This window comes from Haemaphysalis longicornis, unplaced genomic scaffold (assembly GCF_048455015.1).
Source record: "Haemaphysalis longicornis isolate Haplotype H1 unplaced genomic scaffold, Haemaphysalis longicornis Haplotype H1 scaffold_9, whole genome shotgun sequence".
Classification (NCBI taxonomy): Eukaryota; Metazoa; Arthropoda; class Arachnida; order Ixodida; family Ixodidae; genus Haemaphysalis; species Haemaphysalis longicornis.
This window is the reverse complement of record NW_027526460.1, coordinates 2,082,419-2,096,082: the sequence shown is the minus strand read 5'-3', so window position 1 is coordinate 2,096,082 and position 13,664 is coordinate 2,082,419. Positions and strand designations below refer to the sequence as shown.

General features: G+C 47.4%; 1 protein-coding gene across 1 annotated transcript in view; it reads left to right on the top strand.

The window, feature by feature from the left end:
- Positions 1–7,645: 7,645 nt before the first annotated feature.
- Cdc5 (cell division cycle protein 21) overlaps positions 7,646–13,664 on the top strand; it is a 39,328-nt gene continuing 33,309 nt past the window's right edge. The window contains exons 1-2 of the mRNA XM_077684038.1: positions 7,646–7,840; positions 9,775–9,878. Of these exons, the coding sequence (XP_077540164.1) occupies positions 7,796–7,840; positions 9,775–9,878 (149 nt within the window). The 5' untranslated portion in view covers positions 7,646–7,795. The remainder of the gene's footprint in view (positions 7,841–9,774; positions 9,879–13,664) is intronic.

Below are 13,664 nucleotides of genomic sequence, written 5' to 3'. Positions count from 1 at the left end.
AAAAGCGCCCGAGTACTTCCGCCGCGCATTCTAAACGTGCAAGAATATGAATTCATGTAACGATTGCTCGCAGCGTTCAGTGACATGAATGGAGCAAGCTTAACAAAACTAAAAAAACGCATGTCTCGATTTGGTTTTGTTTCTTTGTTTTGTTTTTTTCTCTGTAATGGCTTAGTCATCGACATTTAAAAAGTTGCCAGACTATGCATCATAAAAGGTGCGCACCACGGAGGAAAGAATACTGCGCGCCGATTTCAGCGATTACGCCGATTACACTGAGGGCATCCCAGCGGCGGCGGCGCGGCGGTGGACGCCGCGTCTCCGTAGCTCAGCCCGACGAAGATACGGCGTACTACCACGGCGGATTTTCCGCCACGCGATCTCGCGTCTACGGTGAAAACCGACACAGGCGGTGCACCCGCAAGAACCGGGCGAGCGAGCGACGACTGATCGCGCCAGACCGTGATGTCCCGCCAGCGCGGAACACAGGGCTGCGCTTTGTAAACCATGTGCTACGCACGAAGTGGACTTTCTAACAGACGCTTCATCCAACATGGGAAGTTCGACCTGCCCTTATCGTCATGCTTGCTTGAACACAGTACGACGCGTGCTCGCATCGAATAGGAGAAACTAGGTTTTGAGAATTAAAGGTATCATTATTGAGAAAACTGAGGTTACAGTGGATCAGGACAGAAGAGCACGGGGAGAAAACGTCTCACGCGGTGCGCAGGCGTGGGGCGACTCTCCTCGGCGAACAGCACACACACGTGACACGCCCCAGGCAAGACTCCAAAGCTCTCACTCGTTGGTATAAACATCCGGCCGCGTTCGCTGCGACGGTGGCGGTTTCAGGTGTTTCGTGCTCCGGGCTTGGCCCCTCGGTGTCTGTTTTCGTTTTCGCCTTCTCGGCGCCAGCATTCTCGGCACGAGAATTATCCGAAGCTTCGGAGACGGCTTGCTCAACATGCGAAGTTTGACCTGCCCTTATCGTCATACTTGCTTGAACGCAGTGTGACTAGAGTGTACTAGAAGTTTTAGAGTGGCCCATAGAGCGGCGGCCTCTCCCATTGCTCCGCCCGGTCGACTTTCGCGCAGAAAATAAACCGGTATAGCGGCGGCGCTGCTGTTCTCAACCACTGAACAGCCGGCGCTTCCCGGCCCCAGCTCCTAGCCTGCGCGCGGCAAGATTTGCGCTGCTCGCTGCGGTGTTTGGCGCCTGGGCAGCTGATTTATTGATCGAATATGAAGTTTAACGCACCGACGCTACACAGGCGATGAGGGGCGCCGTTGCGGAGGGTTAAGGATTCATTTTGACCAACTGGGAATCTCTAGCCTGCACCGAAATCTTGAACACACGGCCGTTTCTAGCTTTTCTTTTCCATCAGAAAAGCGGCCGCCGTGGCAGGAAATCGAATTTACGCCTTTGGGCAGCTAATTTCGAGAGTAAACGCCGTACGTTGTAATTCCGCTTGTGAAAATTGTAAACTAGGACGACCCAACATCAAATTATCGACGCCTTCCACCTAACGATACTTTCACATTTCTTATGCGTATTCTGAAAACGCTCTTGATATACAGCTACCGTTAACTCAAAATCGTAAAATTTTCTGAAAATTTTAAGATATGTGAAATGCCAAAAATTTGTGGCCAGGTCACTGAAATAACAGCTGGTGCTCCTTATAGCTCCACTGCAAATAGGTGCTTTCCTAATAAGGGAAAATAATTCGCGGGAAAAACAGTTTTTAATATTGCAAAAGAAAGAAGTAATATGATCCTCGCCTATTTGCGTTCGCATATGCATCCCAAAAAAGCGTTTTCAAGCTGCTCAATGCATCACATCGGTTGTTGGTCGCCAACGCTACTTTCTATCTTGTTGTGAAGCAGACGTTGCATGTTTGGTGTTTCTTCTGTTGTAGGCACTTCTGGAGGCTCCTCGTCGTCCGTATGATTAGCTGCGTTGTCCACATGTACCTATCTCAAAACGATGTAAGCGACACACAGCATTCCGGTAACGGGGAGGTCGGTTTTGCACAGCGCGTACTTCGCGTAAATTTGCATTCACGACCGCGTTTGGCACGTAGTAGTGGGAGCTAAGCGTTCGAACAGGGACATTATCAGCTGCCTGTGCTAACTTTGCCTTGTGTCCTCTCTGTCAAGATTTAAAGATATCCGTGGTGCTAGGAAAAAAAACGTTTCGAGAGAAAGGGGGGCAATTGCGTACCGCCTATGGGAGGTAATTAAGCACGGAGAGAAAAAAGCTTCGATTTGACAGATATTTCGAGATTCCAAAATCGAGTTAATCTTTCACGTTCGGTATCGGGAAAGTTTTCCCCTTCACAGGTATTGGTTGCGGCCAGCACAGTGAGACCTTGACTGCAAACTTGGTTGTGTTCTACGTCGTGACACGGGTGCATTTCTATATAAAAAGACTAAACAAGTCCTGTGATTACATGCGAAGTTCTGAAAATGCGTTTGCCCCAAAATGTAAGCAAGGTATTTTTGTTCCAGGTAAATCTCTATGCTAGCGTTCTTGTACTTTTCTTTGTTGAATACATTTTGTGTATGATTATTTGGGTTACATTTCATTTTCGTTGCCACCGAAAATGCACAATGTGTATTTAGTACCAGTTGCGTTTATTTGAACTTTGAACTTTCTTTTATAATAGACTGTGTATAGTTTCCCGCGTTATATTTTATTTTTGTCGCGATGGATATATTTGTTAATGATCTATGTCTTGCTTTGGTTTTATGTGCGTGTAGTTGTTCTCTCAGTATACTTGTGAATAAAATTTCTGTTTCTTTGATTCAACTTTTCTTAGCTCAATTACGCTGTTGAACTCAAGGACGCGGCTTCAATTCCCGGCTGCGGCAGCCGCTTTTCTGATGAAGGAGAAAAGCGGAACCCCTTTTTGCTCGAGATTTTGGCGCAAGTTAAAGACCTTCAGGTGGTCGAAAAAATTAACCAGGAGCCCTCCACTACAGCGCGGCTCGTCTTCTGTGCAGCGTCGGCGCGTTGAACCCCATAATCAATCAATCAATCAATCAATCAATCAATCAATCAATCAATCAATCAATCAATCAATGAACCAGGTTAAAGGTGGTACGAAAAATAGAATGTTGGGAGAATAGTAGCAAAAAAAACAAGGTTTTGGGGACAACTGGGCTAACAGCTAAGATAATCCTTAAGTTAAAACATTTTTTTGCTTTCGTGTGTCATTTTCTACTGGGTCAGGCGACAGCATGCATTAACACCATGCTGATCCTTAATTATTACAAGTGGACCACTGCTCACGGCCATAACAACAGCTCATGTAAATTACACCACAATAAAAAAATCTTCTGAAAAATCATCATTCCAAGCCTCATATTTTTTTTTTCATTTTTTGCCTGAACGAATTATGTCCATCCAGAAGCATAACAAGGACAGGATCATAAAGCAATCATGAACTCGTTCATATTAGGCCGTTTCGCGCAAAAAAGTTTTATTGGGGAATTTGTAATAGCGAAAATGTTTTTTTTTTGTTGTCGATCGGAAAGGACAAAATTAACGGAAAATGCGCCGCAGCCTTTATTTCTCATTTCGCTACCCACACTCAACTGCATCTACAGTATATTTAAACAGTCGGACGTCACTCGGAACAAGCTTCAAGCGCTCCGCGCGTACAACAGCAGCGTTTCCTGGCCGCCGACAATACGCGTCCGGGCGCGCGGCCGTGCGCGCGGCCAGCCGCCGCTTTCAGTTGTCGTTGACTACAGCGCCGCCGCTATTTTCTGCGCGAAAGGAGCACCGCTCCGGGCCGCCGGTCGGGCCACTCTAAAACTTCTAGTACACTCTAGTGTGACGCGTGCTCGCTAACTGCTTGCATGCCTGTGCGTCAGCGTTAGATCACGAACACGTAAGCAAGCCGTAGATTAGTTCGTTCGTGCGTGCGTGCATGCATGGAACTAGTTTTTATTTCGGACGGACATCACAGCTGCGGCGGCGCAGAGGCCGATACCGGAACTGTATGCACAGTGTAGCAATGCGCGCGCAAGCCGCCGGGCCAGCCGGTGTGCAGTCGCTGCCTTTGCATTGGTCATCCCGAAAGGAAACAGACGTTGTTGTTGCTTTGTTTGGCGTCCAAGCTTGAGCTCTTCACACCGCCCAGGCCTGCTGATTCCTCAGCTCTAAGGGAGCCGCTAGGTTAGGGCGGGCCCGGCGGCCCCTGCGTCCACACGGAGTGGCGCCTAGAGAATTAGCTACGAATGGAGACGCGCGGACATGTAGCTTCCGCAACGCTTGTTGCTCAGACAGCCTGCAGAGGCTACAGCACAGGGGCGCGGGCTGAAGCCGAACGACCCCGCGAGTGGCCTACACAAGGGCTGCAGCCTTAGGCCCCCAGCTGTCAGGGGCCCCGCTCGTTCATATGAAAAAAAAAAATCACGCCATATCCACGGAATGAATGATGATAAGTGGGGCGAAGCTCGAGTGGGGGAGATAATTGGTAACCGTAACTCTCCCGTGAAAGTTCGCCCATTACATCATTAAGAAAGACGTAAGACTGTGTACAAATTGTACAAATCAACTTTTATTTTCGGAGTCAATGCTCCCAGGCCCAGACCTGGTGAAAGACCCCGCGCCATCGAGGACTACCCCGCACCTCTACCACAATTTGTCACGTAGGATGGGACACAACGGTAAAGAAAGAATTTTTATTTAGGGCGAACTTGTGCCCGAACAAGACGAGAGGAAACGAGCAAAGGTCCTTGCGTCTCGTTCGATCTCCGAGAACGACTGCCTGCGTTCGTGGTGTGATCTCTTGCGTGATCGCCCCGCCCTTTGCGCTGCCACATCTAACTTTCCCAATAATCAGGAAGTCGCATGCACCTTGCCCCATGGCGACATCACAGACGCAGAAGAGGCAGCCATATCGCCCTTGCGGTTGTACAAATCGCTCGCAGTGCCTCTCCTGGAATCATCGTAACTGACTCTCAGACCGCCCTGCGAAACATTACGAACGGCAAGTGCAGTCCCCCAGCTGCTCGCATACTACGCACCATCCCCGAGACCCCGCACTTACCTCCCATACGTCTCCTTTGGACCCCCGCCCACTCGGGCCTGGAGGGGAATGAGGTGGCTCATGAGCTGGCCTGCGAGCTCACCAACCAGGCGTCAGATCATCGGGCCACTACTCTGCTCTCAGCACCCCTCCTTAGCTTTCAAGATGTCCTAGCTTACTATAAGGACGCTAGACGCATTTACCCACACCCGCACGCCTCACTCACTCGATACGAAGCGACCACACTACGCCAAATCCAGACGAACACCCTTCCTTCCCCAGCACTGTACAGCACAATACACCCTAGCTTATACAGCCCGTTCTGTCCATCCTGCGGAGTCTGGGCCAACATGCAACACATGTTATGGCAGTGCCCCACTATGCAAACCGACAATTTTATTCACAACGAATCAGACTGGGAGGCCGCGCTGCTCAGCCCCAATAAGGACATCCAGAAGGCGCTTGTGGCTCTAGCGATCCGTGCGGGACCTCCAGTGCTTCAGCGAGATCCGCCACAGCAACCACCTCCATGAAAGGCCCGGCCACAGGGGGCCACCGTCGGGTCCAAGCTGGGCTCAACCGCTGACCCTCTGAACACTATCGGGCCACTAAATAAAGTTTTCTCTCCCTCTCTCTCTCTCTCTCTCTCTCTCTCTCTCTCTCTCTCTTGCGTTATCTCCCCCTCGCAGTGCACGTGCGCTCGCACCTCCGTTGGCGAACACAGACAAGCTCGCGCTCCCGGTGCCGAGTTTGCGCTGCCGGTTGCAGCCGGTTCTTGCGCGTGCAACGCGGCCCACTTTGCAACATCTCCGAAAGCATGCGGCGGTCAGGTACCACGAGACACAAGGGATGGACAGACCCATTGCTTTAGGCGCCCCTAAAATATCTTGACTGTCCGTATTGAAAGTTGAAGGTAGGAGCTTCAACCCACGGCCGCTGGATGAGAGCGCGTCTTTCATCCAGCGGCCGTGTTCAACCTCACCTTTACACCGAAGCTCACTAACTCGTGATACATGGAGAGGAGTGGGGGGCCCCTCACGTGTTATGGTTAACAACCTTCGAGTCCGTTTCAATTTAATTTAGTTATTCCTACTCCTCTTCCTTGTTTTCCCGAGCTTTATGAGAAGACGTCTTGGACCAAAAGTCGTGGGTACACAGCTTGACCGGGCCTAAGAAGCCACATAAAAATGGCCCCGAGCTCGGCTCCGCTCTTTTTCGGCTCAGGCCGTTTCGGTAGTCTTTTCGGTACACGGGCATCGAAGTACGCGGACGTTTCGGCGCGCGCACGTTACGGTATAAGAAAGAGTCAGACATGCGAATAATGAAATAATGTCTGAAGAACATTGTAAATTGTTTAAGCCTGAGGGACGTAACTTAAGGGCTCATTCACAGTTTCTCCTACAAATTTCAATGTGTAGCGCTTGACAAGGAAGTTCATTGCGATGACGACCCGTTCAATAAAGCTAGTGTATTAGTTGAATCGCATAAGCGTGATTGATATCGACTCGATATTTCTCGCTGAATAGTCAGCGTACTATAGTGTGTTGCGACGATAACTGGAACACTTTAAAAAATTTTCCTGAGCGATCCACCGCTCTGTTCACGCTCAAACTTCACACAAAGGTCGCATTTTGTGGTCTATTTTGTTTGACATCGGGAACAACAACGGTAGTTACCTGTTTATTCTGAAAATAAATAAAAACGATTTTCGCCTATGGGAAAATGGCGGCGATTTGGACGTGCGAGCCCGAAAACCGGGTTTTCTGATCGTCTGTTAGCTCATTTCTAGGTGCATTTTCTGATCGTCTGCTGCACCATTTGGCTCCGTACGTGAATCCCAAACATGCGTTTCATTCTGCAGGTGGTTCCGTCGTTCCAACATCAACTTGCGCTGGCTCGCACGTCCAAATCAGCGGCCATTTTCCCATAGGCGAAAATCGTTTTTATTTATTTTCAGAATAAACAGGTAAGTACCGTTGTTGTTCCCGGTGTCAAACAAAATAGACCACAAAATGCGACCTTTGTGTGAAGTTTGAGCGCGAACAGAGCGGCGGATCGCTCAGGAAAAAATTTTAAAGTGTTCCAGTTATCGTCGCAACACCCTGTATATCCCGCTCGCCACGTAGCGAACCGGGAAGCACTGGGACGTCAGTGAATGGTCACCACTTGGAGGTAACCAGTGACCCTTGCGAGCAAACCCATGAGTAGCATTTCTGACTGGGTGATAGACAACCAGGCACCGATGGACCAAATTTTTATCCCTCCAAGCGGCTCCTGCCACACGCGGGATACCAAGGGCTATGTCCAAGCAGGGATATCTCCTGTAGTGGCTGGTGCCACTCCCTTCGCTGCACCCCACAAAGACACATTTAGATCATAATAAAATCCATAGCACAAAATGAACGGCCGCGACGAAGGAAAAAAAAAATTTTTTTCTTCCTCCACGCTCGACGACTTGCCGTACGTGGCCGACCATAGCCTTAAAGGAGGCTATGGGCCGACCATAGCCTCCTCTATTATAGAGGAGGCTATGGGCCGACGCACCGACGCGCCGACCGACGCGCCAGCGGAATCGCTGTAAACATCAGCGTGTTGTCAGCGTTGTCAGTTTTTGTCGCACTGTGATGCACAGAGGATCCAGAAAGCTGGCGTTTTCTGGCTTTGGCGTTTAATTGCGAGTCTGTGTTCGCTTGTGCAAAGAAGCAGTGTTTGACCACACCGTATATCCGGAATACTAGCCAGTGAAACAGTCCAAGATGCCGCGGATTATGATCAAAGGAGGTGTTTGGAGGAACACCGAGGTGAGCGAGAAACGCGGGAGTAGGGCTAACAAAACGCTTTTCAGGTGCTGCGTTCGCACATTTTATACGTTTTATTTGTGCTTGTGGTGGTAATTATTGTGAAGTATCGATATTTCTTGTATGCTTGTCTACAAAGCCTGTTCTTTTTTGGTTTTTCTGGTTTGTGTATCAAGGTTGCCGAGGTTGCATGCTGAGGTATAAAGGAACTAACTGTTAAACAGTGCTATTTTTTTTTTTGGCGATAATGCTAAACCACGAACTCGTAAGTGTCTCTAGCTTCAATGTGTAGTGTGCAGTGGCATGTACCGCTCTTTAATTCTGTTTTGCGAGGATACCATTAGGACGTTGTTCATTGGCAAATTCTCTCCATGAGATGGCTGGGACTTTAGCATGTGTTCACTGGCAAATTCACGAGACAAGCCGTTATGAACTTCTGCTGAAAAGATGCTTGTCAAGCATGACACATTTTAAATGAGTTTGCTTCCTTAGCCTACATGTTTTTCTGCGACGCAGCCCTGTTGGAGTACCAAAGCGAAATTCTCTCCCAGCCTCCTATTTCCCAGCTGGTTCTACATAGTGCGAGTTTACCTGGGAATTCGCAGCTTCGGTGCCACTCGTTCGACAAAACGGTTTATTTTCGTTGCTGCCGTTTGGATAGTTTTTCCACACCTGCGGCGCTGCAGGTTCGCACCATGTAGGACGGGCTTTAGCGGACTGCCGTTTATTTTCGTTTCGGTTCAGACAAAATCACAAACTTGTCCAGAACGCATTTTTGTCCCATTTCGAATTACCTGTGTGGTACAACAGGTAGTGCGCGGCATCAGGCTGACGTGGTTTCATATGTTCATTTTAATTGCAGTCTGACAGTCATGCATATATGTCTGATTTGCTGCTCTGTACAAATAATGATGATGTTAATGATCGGGCATTACAATCTTGCGTGCTGTTTGAAGGTCTAGTTTAGTTGAAGTGTTGGAAATGGCAGATCGCTGAAGTTCGGATTTTCCGAAGTCATCCAGAGTCTTGGAGTCAGTAAGAATATGGGTAGTTCATGTAAACATCTTTATAGAGTCAGTAAGAATGACACTCTTTCCTTTACATTAAGATAAACTGTCAAGTACTGACATGCACGAGGCTGGTCCCCTGTAACCAACTACTTATGTGTTAGCAACGACACTTTTAGTGTGGCAAGGTGGTTGAAATAGCTTAAATTAGTTGAAATGCTCAAAAGTGATTGCATGCCTGACTTGTTACTCTACCTGAAAGTTGGCATGGTCTTGTCACCCGCCGCGGTGGCTCAGTGGCTAAGGTGTTGCGCTGCTCAAAACGAGTTTGCGGGTTCGATTCCCAGCCGCGGCGGCCGCTTTTCTGATGGAGGTGAAAAGCAAAAACGCCCGTGTGTACGAGATTTCGGCGCACGTAAAAGATCCCCAGGTGGTCAAAATTAATCCGGAGCGCTCCACTACGGCGCACCTCATTGCCCGCGTTGTGTCACCGTGTTAAACCCTACAATCAATCATCAATGGCATGGTCTTGTATCGGTTCACAGCACTTAAATGGCACTAGCAGTAGCACACACGAGGCTGTGTTGTTGTTGTGTATCTCGCAGATAGCTTAGTTCCACTCATTTGGGTTCTATAATGACTTACTGGTTTCCCACATTAGCTTTATTTGGTTAAGCGTGCAGTAGGTATGGCACAGTGGAGGAGAAGCAGCAGCCTGTTGCGCAGGTTAGCCCAACCAGTGCAACCAAAGGCAATGAATAGAGCATTTTTCAGTGCCATATGAAAAGCTCAACCAAATCATTCATAAAGTGTTGTCTATGATAGGAATCCACCTCTACACCTTATGGGCAGCAGCTGATCTATGCCGTCTTTCTAGTCTGATTGTATTTTACGTGAATACAAATTTGACCTTTTTTTTTTTCCCTTCAGGATGAAATCCTCAAAGCTGCAGTGATGAAATATGGGAAGAACCAGTGGTCTCGAATAGCATCACTGCTCCACCGGAAGTCAGCAAAACAGTGCAAAGCTAGATGGTGAGTGTCTGTGTGCTTCACGCATGAAATGCGCAGGGCAGCACCCCCTTTGTTGGAGCATAAAAACCTCTAAAGTCATTCAGATCAATCATTATACGCAGGATTTGCAAAGTTAAAGCACTTAGTATTTCCTGAGATATAGCATTCAAACAGCATAATTGCTTATGCGGGCTTTTGTTGCTATTAGCAAAGAAGGTTTATTGCCTTTGCTTTGTTGCTCCATTTCGAACCAGAAGTTGTCTGTATACGGCAAATATGCACTGCATTTGTGTGCGGTTGTTGGTGTATGGGTTGGCCATGCCACGCCATCAAAAGGATATGGCTGATAAAGCTGGGGGCTAGTTCACCTGCTACAACAGCACATCTTCAAGCAGTTATCTAAAAAGGCTGCCAGGCACTTTAGCTGCACTGTGCGGGCTGTGGCTGTAAGCCATGCTTCGCAGATGCGCAAGTGCTTTTTTAACACAGAGAGCGTGCTACCAGGGAAATTGCTGAAGCCTTCCATATCCGGTTTAGGTCTTCGGATTGTATAAGTCACCCATCACTCAGCATTTTAGATAAAGAAGTACTACGGTACTTCTTAAGGAGAGGGGTTAGAGGAGGAAAGAAAGACAAAGAAAAGGAAGGAAAGGGGGCAGTTTTCATCATGTGCTGCTGCACGCATGTGCGATGGTCACACGTGCCTGATTGTTGGGTGTTGGCATGGTATATATGCGCTTTCGATTTGAATAAATCTTTCAGTTGATAGTAAGCGCTGGTGTCGTTTCCCTTTCTCGTCCCTGTGTCAGTTTGCGCTTAAGTTTCACTCATGTATGTTCACCAACTAGCTCATCTCTCCATTTTGCTTCATCTTGCTTGAGTGGTATCTCTTAAAGAAATTCCATTCAGTCGCAGCATATCTGGAGCAGTTATTTCCCCAATGTTTGCTCGTCCTGCCCTTGGTGAAACAGCGATAACGGTGAATTGGCGGTGAGCGCGGCCACTGGGGGCGCTGCGAAGCACGTCTCCGTGACGCCGTCTGCTCTGTTTCACTCGGGCCCGCTGTCCCGGCTGTTTCTTTGTGCTCGGTTAACTTTTGATGCTTGACCGCACCAGATTTTGTGTGTGTGTGTAACTTTTTGTCATAATGGAAGACTTAAAATCGCATGCACTAGCTCAAGGCGGGATTTAAAGGACATTTCTTCATACTGCTGCGTAAGAAACCTTGCTGGCGCTGCCCCATTCCTTGCGAAGCCTGTTTTGTGCGGAGCACGAAGAGTCAGGGCAAGGCGTTAGCTTTTGCATCCAGCAATCTTTCGAACAATGGGAGCAGCCAGCTGCTAATAACCACAATGACAAAAATGCAACATGAAAATAAATTCCAGGCCTTCAGGGCTGTCGGCTTTGGCAGAAGGCATTGCGATTCTCGGTGATGGTGTGCAAGGAGATTGTAAAACAGCTTTTGTAACCTCGGTGGACGCTCGAAAGTATTGTATCACATCACTTTACATTGTCATGTCATGAGAGTATGTCAACAGTGACATGGGGTGCAAAAAAGGTAGGTTGAGTTCCAAATACCCTAGTGTTAGTATAGCCGCCTGCTGATTTCATACCACTACGGATGTTTATTGAGTGAAACATTAGCAGTTGAGCGTGATACCAATAACGTCGTCGGTTCAAGCTCAGAGGCTGTGCTAGTATTCAGGGCACGGCGCCATAACCACTTCGTCCACAAAGCAATCCTGGTTTCTACCTCATCTGATAATTGTAGGCTTAAAACAAATCATAGAGACTTCAGGACGACACAGCCGTTTTTCATTACCGCTTTTCTGTGCTAATAAAAAGTCAGTGCAGACAAGTGCTAGTGCCAATCGGTTTCCACCATTTATGCAGGTGTGCCGCCTGAAGGAAGTTTCCTAAGCGTGCTCATTTCCATTTAATTTAAAAGTGATCTTATTTGCACACACACGCATGTACACGGTGAATATACAGTAACACGAGGTTTGTTCAGACCTGGACGGATATTTACGGTGCATTTCTCACAGCCATATCTGCCTCATATTCAGGTATGTGCTGTAGTAAAACTGCACTCTGTAGAGCAAGGGTAATTTTCTTCAATTCATGGAACGTCATCCTGAGTAGGCCAGGATTTGTTCTTTGCTCCTGAAGGGGCAGGAAAACAATAAAAAGCTGCTCGGACATATTCATTGGTTTAATTTTAGTTATACTGGAAACCGGTACATATACTATTTATTGCGTTCATTGGCAAGTTTTTGAAGCCTTCGACGCCGTAAACACGTCGTAACCGTTCGAGTCAAGAGTGAGGTTGTTCTGATGATGATGGCTACTGCAGAAATTCAGGGCACAAAAGCCGCCTTCGAGTACTGCGAACAACCTTGTCTGCGCCGTTTCCCATCGGTGTAGCACAAATCTTCTCATTGTATTTGAGTGGGAATAAACAATGCGCACTGGGGATATTACCTCCTAACATACATTCCCTTCTTTATGATTTGGCACGCATTATGGCTGCATGCAAGGAGGTAATATCCTCAGCCATAACAAATGCCAATTCGTAAAGAAGGGAATGTATGCCATACAGCCTGAAGAAACTATGCACACAAACACTGTTAGCCTCCCAAAAATCCCCATACCTCATAATAAGATGTTTGTGATGGTGAAGAAAAGATAAAGCGTTGGGCTCTGAAAAAACATTGACACAAGTGAACAGCAACGAAAGAAATAGAAGACAGCCATTTCATTTTTTGCTGTGCGATGTGCGCGCTGGTGCCTGCTGCTTGGTGCGCAGCATGGGGCTGTTGATTCTTCATAAGAGCATCTCAAAAATACTGTAGGGGAACCTCACTATTTGATTACTTATGAAGGAGCCCTGAGCACTGAACCTGGCAAATAAGCTAGAAATAATGGGTTGCACTTGATAATCATATCGATGTGTCTAACAAAGTTGTTCTGCTTCTCCTCATGTGTTGCAATCTTGTGCGGGATGCAGCATGAAATTATTCGCAGGTTTCAGGAGCTGACAAAACTTATTTACTGGAACAGTGCTTTTTAATGCACTAAAACATCAAAACAGGCGATTTCTAGAACAGGCACTGTTGCCCCTCACAAGTGGAGTGTAGCAGACGACAGTGGTGCAAGTCCCAAAGCTGACATCGGGAGCCAGGGGGCGCCACTCAAACATCTCACCACCAATAGCGTTAGCTTAGCTTTGGTCCGATGTCTGCCCTGCACGAATGGTCTGTTCGAGATGCATTGAAAAATGAGGTTGCTTTTAATGTGGTCGTTGTAACCTAGTGGGAGAATCACAGCCGTCTGTTTTGCTTGTCTGGGCATTATTTTTGGGGGGTGATGCAGGATTGAAGGGCCAACTTCCAAACTGTTGCACAGATATTGATGGCATTTTAAGAAATGATTCAGCTCATTGCAATAAGAATGCATGCAAAATTTTATTATTCTAGCATAATTGCGAATGAAGCTGTGCATACCACAATAAGCAGCAGAGTAACACAGCTTACAAAAGCTAGCATTTAAAAAATACAAAATGTATGCCAGTTTCCCCTTCCTCTCTCCCGTAGATAGCCTCTGGACAGCCTGTTGTACGAGATAAAGCGTAACCACTTGCAAGATTGTGCCGTTTTGGTAAAAATGTAACCCGTTGAAAACTCACTTAGTTCTCTCATTTCCTTTGTAATCACAAATTGATATATTTTTCTCTTAAAAAGGCAGCAGTTGGAGTGATAAGTACTTTATCTTCTTCTTTAGCCCTTAAAGTACATTGAAAACAGGTTA